General features: G+C 38.7%; 1 protein-coding gene and 1 long non-coding RNA gene across 4 annotated transcripts in view; one reads left to right on the top strand and one right to left on the bottom strand.

Annotated features, from left to right (window-relative positions):
* Nucleotides 1-14089, bottom strand: part of LOC107195531 — a 16868-nt gene extending 2779 nt beyond the window's left edge. Inside the window, exons 1-5 of one of the 2 annotated variants that reach the window (XR_003045813.1) lie at nt 13910-14089; nt 11923-12066; nt 3446-3554; nt 2584-2681; nt 373-948 (exon numbers count right to left, since the gene is read on the bottom strand). This is a non-coding gene — a long non-coding RNA (uncharacterized LOC107195531). Of the gene's footprint in view, nt 1-372; nt 949-2583; nt 2682-3445; nt 3555-11922; nt 12067-13909 lie in introns of those variants that run through there. The other variant, XR_001516714.2, reaches the window with a different exon arrangement.
* The window catches only part of LOC102889398 (zinc finger protein 140), a 76864-nt gene that overhangs the window by 46992 nt on the left and 15666 nt on the right, over nt 1-14206 (top strand). Inside the window, exon 2 of one of the 2 annotated variants that reach the window (XM_025045561.1) lies at nt 2909-3592. In XM_025045561.1, coding sequence (XP_024901329.1) covers nt 2909-3592 — 684 coding nt within the window. Of the gene's footprint in view, nt 1-2363; nt 6329-14206 lie in introns of those variants that run through there. The other variant, XM_025045560.1, reaches the window with a different exon arrangement.

Raw genomic sequence — 14206 nt, 5'->3', positions numbered from 1 at the left:
AGTATGGCGTACATAAAATCTGTCAGAGTTGTAGTTGTCCTGGGAGTTTTGCCTCAAGTCCATTCTCTGTGAACCCTTAAGGACTCCTCATTAGGTACAAGTCCCTCCCTTTTCTGAGCATCCACTTTACAGCTGGTCCTCGAATAACGTTTCGCTCAACGTTGTTCCGTTATAACGATGATGAGATGCCATAGAAACTTGTCTGGTTTATATCAATTAACCTGTGGTAAAATTGTTTCCTTATGTTTTGCTTCAACTTGGAGAACCTTATCGATGAAGTTGAGGACTTACTGTACTTTTAAATATCAAACCTTTTTTGACGTTTTTTACGTTTGGTTTTGTAGGTAACTCAAATTTTATCTCAATGGCAGGTCTTTCAACACGCTGTTAAAAACTCAGTCAACTGCTCTCAAAAACACCATGGGAGGCAAGATTGTTCTCTGTTTTCTTTCATTTCTCTGTTATTTCCTTTATTTTTTCCATTCAGGTATTCATTTATTTAGTAAGCTTTCCTAAATATCTGTTGAAAAGTATCCAAATATAACTGACTGGATTCAGCAGTTTAGATTTTTATTGAGAATTTGTTGTCAGAAGAAATACTAAAACTCTATGTATTGAAACACATGGAATTTAAGGGAATCTACACAGCTGTGTGAACTTCATTATCAAAATAAAAAGTATAGTGAGTAATGGCTTTTAAAATTCAGATGATCAGTTGATTAATGGATGCTACAGATTTTGAAGGTAACTCACTTGATTGGTTATGTTAAATAATGTGTAGAAGATTTCTTAGAATTTTAATAAAGGAAAGCATCTGTTCATATGTTCAAACACTCCACTCCGTTTTTCTCTATTGTTTCTCAGCCCCCATTTCTCATCACACATGTTCATTTTTCAGTTTTGCATTTGGCATTTGTATTTTGAAAAATTCCATGGGATTCTGTTGCCCTGGGTGGAAGGGCCGGAAGGGAAAAGATGGTATATTTCCTATCAGAATTCATCAGAGTAGCAGTATGTGTGAGTGTGAGTGTGTGTGTGTGTGTGTGTGTGTGTACACATGCATATACACCATGGAATATTAATCAACCTTAAAAAGAAAGGAAATTCTATACTATGCTACAACAAGGATGAACTTCGTTATACTAAGTGAAATAGGCCAGTTACAAAAGACAAAATGATTCCAATTATATGAAGTTGTCAAAATCAGAGACAGTAAGGATAATGGTTGTTGCCAGGGACTGGGTTGAGGGGAGAACGAGGAGTTAGTATCTAATAGATACAGAGCTTCAGTTTTACAAGATGAAGAGAGTTATGGGAATGGAGGGTGGTGATGGCTACACAGCAATGCGAATGTACTTAATAACTGAACTTTAGCCTTAAACATGGTTAAAATGGTCAATTTTATGTTATATATATTTTACCACCAAAAAAAAAAAGACAAAAAAAAGTCAAGTGGAGAAGAATCTCCTAACAAAGTTGTGAGTGAAAATTTGGACTGGTGGGGATTGAATTGTATACAGGATCATTTACCAGGCACATTTGTTTTCTGGAGCTGCCAAAACCAAGTTCCATAAACCGGATGGCTTAAGACAACAGAAATATATTGTCTTAACAGTTGTAGAGGTCAGAAGTTTGAAGTCAAGGTGTTGGCAGGGCTGTGCTCCTTCTAGGAGAGGATCCTCCCTGCCTTTTCCAGCTCTGGTAGCCCAGGTTCCCTGCAGTGTGTAGATGCCTCACTCCATCCTCACACAGTCATCCTTCCTGTATCTCTCTCTATTGCCTCTCCTATTCTAAGAAGGACACCAGTCATGATGGATTAGGGGCCCCCACCCAGCTGCAGTACCACGTCATCTTAACTGATTACATCTGCAATGGTTATGTTTCCAAAGAAAGTCTCATTCTGGGCATTATTCTCTAGTGCTTTAGAGATGTAGGTAAAAGGCATTGCCTGACATGGCTGCATTCATGGTTTAGGAATATTAAATTAGCTGTAATATGAATAATGCATGTCAGGGTGGGTCAGGCAACAAGTAGACACCTTAGATTCTGTGGTCAGATTAGATAATGGGAGTGCAGTCTATTCTGTGGAATTGCCTTTATTGGCACACCCACCACTGAATATGCTGATCCCCACGTGTCAGACCCAGTCCTGTGGCTTCTCTTTATGCTCTCTGCTCCTTTCATGTGCTGTATTGCCCAGTGCATTTCCTGTTTCCTGCTGTGTTCTTTCTCATTCTCTATGAAGGTTACAGGACCATATCTAAAAGCAACTCTACATGGCTTACACGCTTTGTCTCCACATACATCAACTTTTCTAACATTAATACTTTTTTAGTTATGCAAAGCTTTTTCATTTCTTTCAGATTGGGATACTGCAGTTGAAATTAAATCGTCAATTTCTAGTAAGAGCATTTCTACAGATAAAAAATTCTATGACATTAAAATGGAAGGAATGACAAAGAACGATCTCTGGTATTTGTCGTTAGAAGAAGTCTGGCAATGTGAAGACCAGTTTGATAAGTATCAGGAAAAGCAGGAGAGACACTTGAGGCAAGTGGCATTCACCCAAAAGAAAGTACTTACTCAGGAGAGAGTCAGTGAAAGTGGTCAATATGGGGCAAACTGTCTTCTTCCTGCTCAGCTAGTACTGAGAGAGTATTTCCATAAACATGACTCACGTACTAAAAGTTTAAAACATGATTTAGTTTTTAGTGGTCATCAGGAAAGCTATGCAAATAACAGTGATGAATGTGGCCAAAACTTCTGTCAGAACATTCACCTTATTCAATTAGCAAGGACTCAAACAGGAGATAAACCCTACAAATGCCCTGATGATAACTCTCTCACTCATGGCACATCCTTTGGTATATCAAAGGCTATACACAGAGAAAAACCCTATCAGTGTAAGGAATGTGGGAAGTTCTTCAGCTGGCGCTCTAATCTTACCAGGCACCGGCTTATTCATACCGGAGAAAAACCCTATGAGTGTAAAGAATGTGGAAAATCTTTCAGCCGGAGTTCTCACCTCATTGGCCATCAAAAGACTCACACTGGTGAGGAACCCTATGAATGTAAAGAATGTGGGAAATCATTCAGCTGGTTCTCTCACCTGGTTACCCATCAGAGAACTCATACAGGAGACAAACTCTACACGTGTAATCAGTGTGGGAAATCTTTTGTTCATAGCTCTAGGCTTATTAGGCACCAAAGAACTCATACTGGAGAGAAACCTTACGAATGTCCTGAATGTGGGAAATCTTTCAGACAGAGCACACATCTCATTCTGCATCAGAGAACTCATGTTCGAGTGAGGCCCTATGAATGTAATGAATGTGGGAAGTCTTACAGCCAGAGATCTCACCTTGTTGTGCATCATAGAACTCACACTGGACTGAAACCCTTTGAGTGTAAAGATTGTGGGAAATGCTTCAGTCGAAGCTCTCACCTTTTCTCACATCAGAGAACCCACACTGGAGAGAAACCATACGAATGCCATGATTGTGGAAAATCCTTCAGCCAGAGTTCTGCCCTCATTGTGCATCAGAGAATCCACACTGGAGAGAAACCATACGAATGTTGTCAATGTGGGAAAGCCTTTATCAGGAAGAATGACCTTATTAAGCATCAGAGAATTCATATTGGAGAAGAGACCTATAAATGTAACCGGTGTGGAATTACCTTCAGCCCGAACTCTCCATTTATAGTACATCAAATAGCTCACACTGGAGAGCAGTTCTTAGCATGTAAGCAGTGTGGGACAGCACTTGTTGATAGCCCTAGCCTTGCTAGGTACCAGACAGACCATACTAGAGAAAACACTTATTAATGTGAATGTGGGAAGCTTTTCACAAAGAAAAATAGAACTGGAGAGAAGCCGTACAGATGTAATCTCTGAGGAAATGCTTTGTCTTATTCCTATCCTTTTTTTGTACTAGAGAATTGGTCCTGGAGGGGAGAAACCCACAGATTTCACTTTAGTACAGAAATACATCAGATTTCCTTCTTTCCACAAACTTCTACAAAAGCAGTTGGCATGGGAGCATTCTTGACCAAGCCTTAAGTGCTAAAATCTGAAACGGAACCACCAAGTAGGTGAGTTGTTGAGAGATGATCCAGCTTTTTATCTTCAAAAAATAAGTAAATGATAATGCTACTTCAAAAAGATAAATGAGAGCCGTTCTGAGTAGAATAGAAAAGTGATGCAGTTATTGTAACAAAAGATAGAAAGTAACATTCTATTGAATTAACATGCCATTTTTTACTTGCTTGTTCCTCTCTTCTTGGACACTTGATAGTGTTAGGTCTGTTTTATGTGTCTGATATAACCACATTTTGTTTAGCAGGGAGAATGCATATAATGGAAAACAATAACACGTTTACTGTTAGTACCCATTAAAAATATATTTGCATGTGGGCAAGAACTGAAAAAGTATTGATGGATAAATGAACAGAATTGATTTGTTAGATAATGAGATTACGAGTGAGTTTTATAGCTTATTCAGTGTAACTAATAATTTTTTTAAAGACAGTTTTAAATATTTAAAGAGGATATCTAGTTTCTCTATTTCGCCATCAAGGAAGCTTGAGAACCACCTACTAGCAAACTTTCTGATTAATTCTAAGTTGTTTTGGGTCATAGAGTTATACTCTTTGAGACAGGGTGCTAAAGTCTCCTGGGAATTTGAAAACAGTGATTCTCTGGACGTTGGGGTCCAGAGGAACTTTGGCTGTTTGAACACACCAGGGAGGGCTCCATTTGAGTGGGAATAGGTACCTGGGAAATACCTGAGTTAGTGTGCTCATGAAATAAACAGCCCTACCCAAAGGTACTCTCCTTCCAAAGTAGTTCTCATCTTTATAAAGAAGACGTAGTGGTTAAGAGCATAAACCTGAGCTAGACCACCCAAGTTGAAATCCCACCTCTGTCCTAAACTTGATGGGTGAACTTGAGTGTGCTACCTAGCTTCTCTGTGCATAACTTATAGATATCCTCCTCTGTAAATTAGGGATATTACTAACTCTGTAGGATTGTGATGAGAACTAAATGAGTAAACATATGAACAGCTTAGAATAGTGTTTGACATCTTGAGTGCTTTAAAATTATTAGCTATGGTTATTAATATTACTGCTTCACCCTAGTGTCTGTTATTTAATTTAATCCTTATTGAGTGCTAATAACTCCTTGAATTCTCAATTCCCTTCCAGCCATATATATTTGTCTCTTTTACATTAGAATTTATCAGCCTGAGGATATCACTGACCCATAGCGGGTGTATGAATTCATTTTTGAGGATCCATAAACAAGTTTTAATATTGTATGCAAAGTTATTGGTTTTGTATAAAGGTTTTTTCTTCTGGGAAGAGGATCCTAATTTTCAGATTCTCTGATAAGTTCATGACCCTAAGAAGATTTACAAAGAGAATCTGTTTTAATTCTCTGATTCATTCTGTAAATGGTTCTGCTGTGTGTAGGGACGGACCATTACTTGCCATTTTCTAGCAAACAATATATATATGAAATGCTCAGTGATTGTTGAGTGACAAATGTTGTTTAGACCAACAGGACAAAGATCTTTATGTCTCTCCCAGGAAAAAAAATCTAGAAATGATTGTTAGGATTGTGAGACTTTAGATACCACAAGGAATGTGAGACTATCCAACTCGTACTCTTCATTTTACATTTGAGACACTGTGATTGGCTCAGGGCTCGTGTTGTGAGTGAATCAGTCCCAGAACAAGCCCACAGGTCCAGCCATTACTGCTGCTGTCCTCAGTGCTTACATGCCATTCACATGTAACATGCCCTATCAGAACTAGTCTTCATTGTCAGCAGGGTTCTTCAGGGGAGTGGAAGAGCAGTCTATTAACTGGGCCCCTAGACTTTCTAATAGCCTCTGGCTCAGTGTTACTCAGCTGTGTAATGGAGGTACTACTACTATTCCTACCTCAGAGGTCTCTGTGGATCAGCAAGATAACGTGTAAAATGTGCTTAAAACAGTGCCTGGCACATAGTACTGTATGTGTCACCTATTAATAATAACATTACTATTGTTAACAGCCTACGGAATGTGGGAAGAGATATATATGTCTGTGGATGATCACTGAAACGTTACCTATGATGGTGCAAAATTTGCAATATAAAAATGTATAATAGCAAGATGGTTATTTATAGAATATCCAAGTAATATGCAGACATTAAAATTACGCAAACAAAATTTGGTAACCTAGGAAAAATGTTGATGGCTGTCATGTGTTATGAAAAAGCATGATAAATGTCAATATAGAATAAGCTCAAATATGTAAAAATAAATGAATTGTGAAAAATGAATCTTGCTCAAAACTCTTCAGGAAATTTGTCAAAAGATTAATAGCAGTTAACCTACATATTGGGGGAATTGGCATTTACTTTTCTACTTTTTTTGTACTTTTTTGTTCTTTCCAAATCTTCTCAAAGAATATATATTACTCTTAGGATCAGGAAAACAGTCCTGTCAGTGACCACATATTCTCTCTTTAAAAGTTCATATGTACCATATGTATCATAGAACCTTAATAAGGGTATTTGGCAAGGTTACAGGATACATGATCAATATACAATAATCAATTCCGTTTCTATATAGCAGTGAACAATTTGGAAATGAAATCAAATACAATCTCATTACAATGATACAGAAATGTGAAATAGGTAAATGAAATGAGCAAGGTCTTTACACTGAAAAGTATAAACATTGCTGTATTTCAAGAACACAATCAAGAATACATAAACACATAATAAGTGGAGAAATATACCATGGTCAAGGATTGGAAATTCAATATTGTTAAGATACCTGTTCTCCCCAAATTATTTTTTAGGTTCAGAGGCACTTGTGTGGAAATTGGTGAGCTAATCAAAACTTATATGGAAATTTAAAGGACCTAGAATAACAAAAGCAATTTTTAAAAAAGGACAATGGTGGAGGGCTTACACTACCTAATTTCAAAGTTTACTATACAACTACACTAATGAAATGATGGTATGAGGATAGATATAGGTCAATAAAACAGAATCCAGAAATTGACCTACATATACATTGTCACGGAAATTTTGACATAAGTGCCAAAATAATTCAATATGGAAAAGATAGTCTTTTAAGCCAGTGGTGGTGTAACAACTGGATATTTGTAGGGAGTGGGGGGGAACCCTCCCCTTATATTACATACAAAAAGCTCCAAATGTATCACAAACTTAAATGTAAAAGCTAAAACTTTTAAATATCTAGAAGAAAATATTTATGGCAGAGATTTCTTTTAGCATGAAAAGCATGAATCATAACAGAAAATATGATTGATTGGACTTCTTAAAAATTAAAAACTTCACCTCTTTCAAAAACAATGTTAAGTAGATAAAAAGGCAAGCCATAGAATAGTATATATTCATAACACATGTATCTCACAGAGACATGTATCCAGAATATGAAGAATCCTTAGTACTCATAAGTTATATAGCAAGAAGACAAACCAAAAAAAATGCAAAATGTTTTACCAGATGTTTCACATAAAAGAATACATATGACTATCTAGCAAAACCAGGTAAAGATACTCGACCTCATTAGTCATTAGGGAAATGCAAATCAGAACCACAGACATAACACTTCACATCCAGTAGTATGACTAAGACAAAAAAAATGGTAACAATTGTTAATGAGGATTGGAGATATTAGAACCCTTGTTCATTGCTAGTGGGAGCAGTCTCTATGGAAACAGTTTGGTATGTCATCAAACTGCTAAACATAGTTACCATTTGATCATTAATTCCATTCCTTAAATTAAAAACATTGGTCCATATAAACAGCAGATGTCATGTATAATAATTCGCAACATGTGGATGGGTAAACAAACTGTGGTATAGTCATTTAATGGAATACTACTCAGCAACAACAAATTGATATACCCAACAGCATGGTTAAATCTCAAAAACATTCTAAAAGAAGTCAGAGAAGAGTACACACTATATGACTCCCATACATAAAATTATAAAAAAACTCTGTTTTTTAGACAACAGGTAAATCGGTGGTTGCCTGTGGCTGGGGATGGGAGAGCAATTGACTGCAAACAGGACCAGAAGGGAACCACTGGAGATGATTTGTGTCTTGGTGGTGGTGGTTCCATGACTGTTCATTTGCTAAATGCACTTCAAATGGACCCAGTTTGTTGTATGTCAATTATACCTTAATAAAATTGGTTTTTAAAAATTATTCAGAAAACCAGGGACATGGGGGGGGGGAACAAAATCTGCAGCTCCAACTGACTGCTAAAATCAGTTGTAGTAATTGCATATTTTAAAAACTATTTATAGACAGCTTAATATGAGGCAACCAATCTGCTAAACCCTTTAATGCATTAGATTATTTCTATATGTAATCCTATGAGAAACATTATAGTATCTCCCCTCCTCCATAGTTAAGGGAACTAGAGTTTGGAAATTTCAAGTGATTTGCCCAAATTTGACATAGCTAGTAAATGGTGGAGCGTCGTTTGGAAAATAACTGGCAGATTTGTGTAAGATTTGTGTGGCAGATTTCAGTAAGATGTCTGGCACATAGTGGAGGGTCTTATAAAATTAGCTACTCTAATACAAAAAGTAAATACTACCATTATTATTCTCTCCAGAGACAGTCACTCAGACTTCCCTCAAACATTGTCCTCTGTCTCCCTCTATACTGCCATTGTGGTGATGATGTCATATCTTAAAATGACACAGCTACTCAGTGGAAATTAGAATCTAAAGGGAAGAAAGTAATGTTCAAAAAAGTCATATGGCATGTGAGTTACATGCACCATCTCATTTAAATTTTGCGGTAATTCTGTTGACTTTTATTAATTTCCTCCCAGTTTCTGAGCTCAGAGTGACTCGTCCCAGGTTGCATAATAAGTGGAGGAACTAGGGTTCAAACCCAGGCCATTTTAGCTACAGTTTTTCTGCAACTCCTTGCTGCCTCCACATCTAGCTAAGGATCTTGGTGCTATCATAAGGGTAATGGGAAACCAGTGAGGAATTTTTGAAAAGATCCCAGCCTCACGGTCACCAAAGGTATAGACACATGGGAAATCAAAGTATCCTCTTAACATTCATTCATCCATTCATTAAACACACACTGATTAAATCTGTGGAACTGGCTTTCCTGTTACATGGCAAGAAGTGAAAAAAATTGATTTAGTGAACTTTGTCTTTCAATAAGCTGCAAGCTGACTGCGTTGCTAGTGTTTTAGCAGGTGTACAGGAATTGGTTGAAAACAAAGTTACGGTGTGGATAGACAGCTATTGGTTGAGGTTGGCAAGATAATCTAAGAATGAGACGAATTTAGGAGATAGATGTTAAAGGAGTAGTGCTTCCACAGGTTTTGGAGGCTCCAAATGGTTGGAAAAGCAAACTGTTTTGGGCCCCATACATTAGGAATTACGTTTCAGATTTTTTTAGTGACTGTTCCCTTATCACCAAGCCCTATGGAAAAAAAGATTAGATTTAGGATGTATTGCCTTACAGATGAGTTCTACTCTGACTGCCTGTTGTGGATTGAATTGTGTCCTCCCGAAATCCATGTTTTGAAGTCATATCCCCCAATAACAGAATGGGGCCTTCTACGAGAAAGGGTCTTTACAGAGTTAAGTAACGTCATTAGAGAGAGCACTAATCCAATATCAGTGTTGTTCTTATTTTTGAAAGAAGGGACATTTGGACACAGAGACACATATATAGAGGGAAGATGATGTGAAAATACAAAAAGAAGACCGGTCTACAAGTCAAGGAGGGAGGCCTATGACAGATCCTCCCTCACAGCCCCCAGCAGGAACCAATCCTACCGACACCTTGATTTGGCGCTTGGAGCTTCCAGAACTGTGAGGCAATCAGTCTCAGTTGTTTGAGCCCACATTCCATGGTACGTAGGGTCAGTAGGCCTAGGAAACTAAGACACTGCTGGCGCTGCCGATCTCCTTTACCATGTTTTTTATTTTTTCTGTAGTGCTTGTCGCCTTTAAAAAAATCAATGTCTATATCTACCTATCATTTATTATCTGTGTTCCCCTGTAGAAATGAATCCTTCACAAGGGATCTTAGTTTTAATTTCTGAGGTAGCCTCTGTGCCTGATATGGGGCTGGATCATAGTCGACATTCAATAAATATTTGTTGAGTGTTGAATGAATTGATGAAGGAATTAACATTCATCCACTGAATCTAAAATGGGGTATGCCGTAAATGTATGGCCAACCAAAAACTGAACATATATGGTGATCTTTTAGCAAAGAGGAAAGGGTGAGGATAGTTACTGGATAGTGAAGCCACAGTGCTTGCCACATGGAGATACACCCTAACAGATATCACAATTAATTATAAAGGTGGTACATGTGGAACTTGGCCATCAACGGCTAGTGTGCATGCAACCAAAGGAATGGAAATAGCCCAAACCAGTTTGAAGAACAACCGTAAAAAGAGCTTTGACCTATGACTTGTCAAGGCTCACAGTAATGCTATAGCAGGACAATGGTATGTTGGCACAGTGTAGAGCAGGAGTTGGCAAACAATAGACCAAAGGACAAATCTGGCTTGCTGCTTACTTTTGTGACTAAAGTTTGACAGGACTAGAACCATGCTCATTCATTCATGTATTACCAATGGCTGCTTTTATGCTACAATGGCAAAGTTCAGTAGTTATAAGACTACAGCCCACAAAGCCTAAAATATTTACTGATTGTGATGGGCTGAATTGTGCCCCTCCCCAATTCCTATGTTGGAGTCCCAATCCCCAGTAACTCCAAATGTGACTGGATCTTTAACATTTAAACATTTCAAGTTAAAATGAAGATACTAGGGTGGACCCTAATCCAGTATTACTGGTGTCCTTTAAAGAAGAGGTGATTGGGACACAGACACGCAGAAGGATGATCACATGAGGACACAGGGAGAACGTGACCAACTCTGTTGTCATTTTGATCTCTGACTTCCAGCCTCCAAAACACTTGAGAAGATAAATTTGTGTTGTTTAAGTCACCCAGTCTGGCATCCCTAGAAAATAATACACTGGCCTTTCACAGAAAAATGTTCAGACTCCCATCGCAGGCAAATATCAATGGAACAAAACAGAGACTAGAAACACACTCATGTATATGTCATAAGGACAATAATGGCTCCTGAATGATGTCCACACCCTAATCCTGTAACCTATAAATATGCTACCTTAATGAAAAGAGGGAACTAAGCTTGCTAAACAGCTGACCTTAAAATAGGAAGATTATTCTCAATTATCCAAGTGTGCTCAATGTTAGCACACGAGTATTTGAAAGTGGAAGGAGGCAGAAGAGGAGGCCAGAGTGATGTGATGTGAGCAGCACTCAATCCTCTGTTGCAGGTTTTGAGGACGGAGGTAGGGGGCCATGAGCCAAGAAATGCAGGTGGTCTCTAGAATCTGGGAAAGGTAAGGAAAAGCTTCTCCCCAAGAGCTTCCAGAGAGGAATGCAGTCCTGCCAACATCTTGATTTAGCCCAGTAAGGCCCATGTTGAACTTTTGACCTACAGGACTGTAATATAATAAATTTGTATTGTTTTAAGCCGTTAAGTTTGTGGTTATTTTTTACAGCAGCGTAGAAAACTAACAGTGTATGAGAGCTTAGTATATAACAGATTCTGTAACAAATCAAATGGACAAAGAAAGCTAACTACATTTCAGTATAAAACTTTTAGAGCCTTCCTTTCCATATTGAGTATTTAATCTAAGATTTATTTTAAAAATATAGTGAGACAGCAATCTTTGTTCTAATATTATATAGCTGTCTCATTGTTCCTGCACAATTTGTTGAAGGGTTTGTCTTTTCTATAATATTTTCCCCCACAGAAAAGTTGAAATAATTTTACAGTAAATGTTCCCAAATTTAAGATGTTACTTACTTTGTTGAATTTGCATTGATGGTGCAAAAGTCATAATGGATAAAACTATCAGCACTCAGTATGCATCAAGGAAACGGCCCCAGAGTGTATTTATTCGTAGCCATTGTATTCATCACCACACTCTCAGTTTCATTTCAGGATGTTCTAAATGGAGCAGTAAAAAATAATTTATTAAATCTCAACTGTTTATTATCTGTGCAACGAATATTCTGTGCTGCATACTGAAGTTCCATCGTTGGCTCCAGAAAAAAATCACTTGTGTGATTATTTGAGTTGGAAGCTGAACTTTGCATGGAAGAAAGACTGAGAGACATCCTACCTGGGGATGTGGCTGACATTTTCTCAAAAATCAACCAAGTGAGCTTGTCACTTCAAGGAAAATAAATGACAGTATTTTTTTTTCTTGCAATATAAAATTAAAATACGCAAATGAAAAACAGAATTTTGGAAAACATATTTGCTGTGAACTTCATAGCTTCCCAATACTTAAGATTAATAATGACATGAATATGATTTTTCATATTTTAAAATGAAATGTTTCAACATTTGGAAGATCTGCATGTCAGTGTGAGAGGAGAGGGCATCTGAAAAAATGCAAAGGAAAGGGCCTGCAGATGTGAACAGCAGGTTAAAACTGCTCCGTCCCCCCATGCTGCCCAGTGCTCTCCAGCTAACATGTTTTCCCATAGCTACCTCCCCCACCTCAAGGACTCTCCAGCTCACATCTGTTGTTTCATGGCTTGCCAACCAACTGTTCTTATCTCTGCAGCTGTGCAGGAATAACAAGACTGTGTAAAACAGCTTGTTATCTTACAATCGGGGCTCAGGCTGAGAAGGTGCCGGCATCAGTAAGTGCGGCTCCCTGCTTACAGCATAGGAGTCCCGTCTCTCCCGTTCAAGAATCCTATAATGGTGCTGATAACGCCAAGGTCGTGGGTTCTACAAAATAAATGATCTGTAAGACCAGTGGTCTGGAAATTCCTACCCCCTTGCAGCCCCCCACCCGAAGTTGCCCCTCCTCATCCTGAATAAGGAGGAACACGTGAAACCTCAGGCAAAGGAATCACGCGCCCCTTGCATGGACACTGCAGAGATATATAAGCTGTAATAAATCTAGCCAAGGGGAGATCGTGCTTTGTGTGTGGTGAATGTTTCACGCTCTCTACCGGTAATAAATACTCCTTCCTCTAACAAAGTTGAGCATCCAAATTCCTCCATCGGGTGTCACTTCCTGCAACAAGTGAACCCATATTTTCCAATGCATGATGTTACAAAAGTATGCATGATAAAATGACTTAAAGTGCAAGACAGACCGATGAATTTTAATAATAGAGTAAAAGAACTTACCTGTGTAATAAAAATATAACGACCTCAACCAAGATCGGAATGGGGAGGGACTGTAGGGTGAGCTCTCAGTGCTACATGGATGGCAAAGCCCTACAGGAAGAACTCCTTGGTTGCCACAGCCCTCCAAATTCCTATTTTAACAGAATTTCCTCTTTGTGCTGGGGACTTGTACTCTGTCTCCCATGGCTGCATGTTCTGGGTTGCAGTTCTTTTTCCCCCCCGAATAAACCTTTTTTATTGGAGTAATAGCTACCTGACTTTTTAAGGCAAATACCTGTGTGATTTCAGACTGTACATTGCAACTAAGTTATCCCTTGTTCGGTTTGTACTATCTAATAAAAATACCCACAGTTATCTGATGAGAACATTAAAACACCCTGTCCCTTTCCAACTCCACACCAGTGCGTGACCATATTTTCTTTATATACTTTCACAAAGACAACATATGCAGATTGAATGCAGAAGCAAATGTGAGGACCCAGTTGTTTTCTATTAAGCCAGACATTTAAGAGGTTCCTCCCCATCAAGAAAAAAAAGTTTTAAAATGCTACTCCTCGCTAACTTTTTTTTAATAAAAATGTCATTTATGCTAATATGTTATAAATCTTTGAGTCGTGAAAGTGTAAATGAGGACTCTTACCACTTCGGAAAAGCATGGACCATAATACATTTTTAGCTCAGTTTACTCCACTCTCGCCTTTGCTGTCCGTGATTTCAGTTCTCTATCGTTAAGTCGACAGTGCCGGCGCCCAAGGACTCGGCCTGGGGAGCCTGAGCTCTGGTTGCAGCGCGCCCGGCCCCGCCACCCCGGGCCCCGAGCCGCAAGTTTTTTTCCCCAGCCCCAAGCCCCGCCGCCGCGAGCCCGGAGCCGCGAGCGCAGCCCGGAGCCTGAAGTGCCGCAGAGGCTTCTGGGAGCTGTAGTTCTTTCTGCCCGCGG

Source organism: Pteropus alecto, unplaced genomic scaffold (assembly GCF_000325575.1).
Source record: "Pteropus alecto unplaced genomic scaffold, ASM32557v1 scaffold213, whole genome shotgun sequence".
Lineage (NCBI taxonomy): Eukaryota > Metazoa > Chordata > Mammalia > Chiroptera > Pteropodidae > Pteropus > Pteropus alecto.
This window is presented reverse-complemented; position numbering and strand designations above follow the sequence as displayed.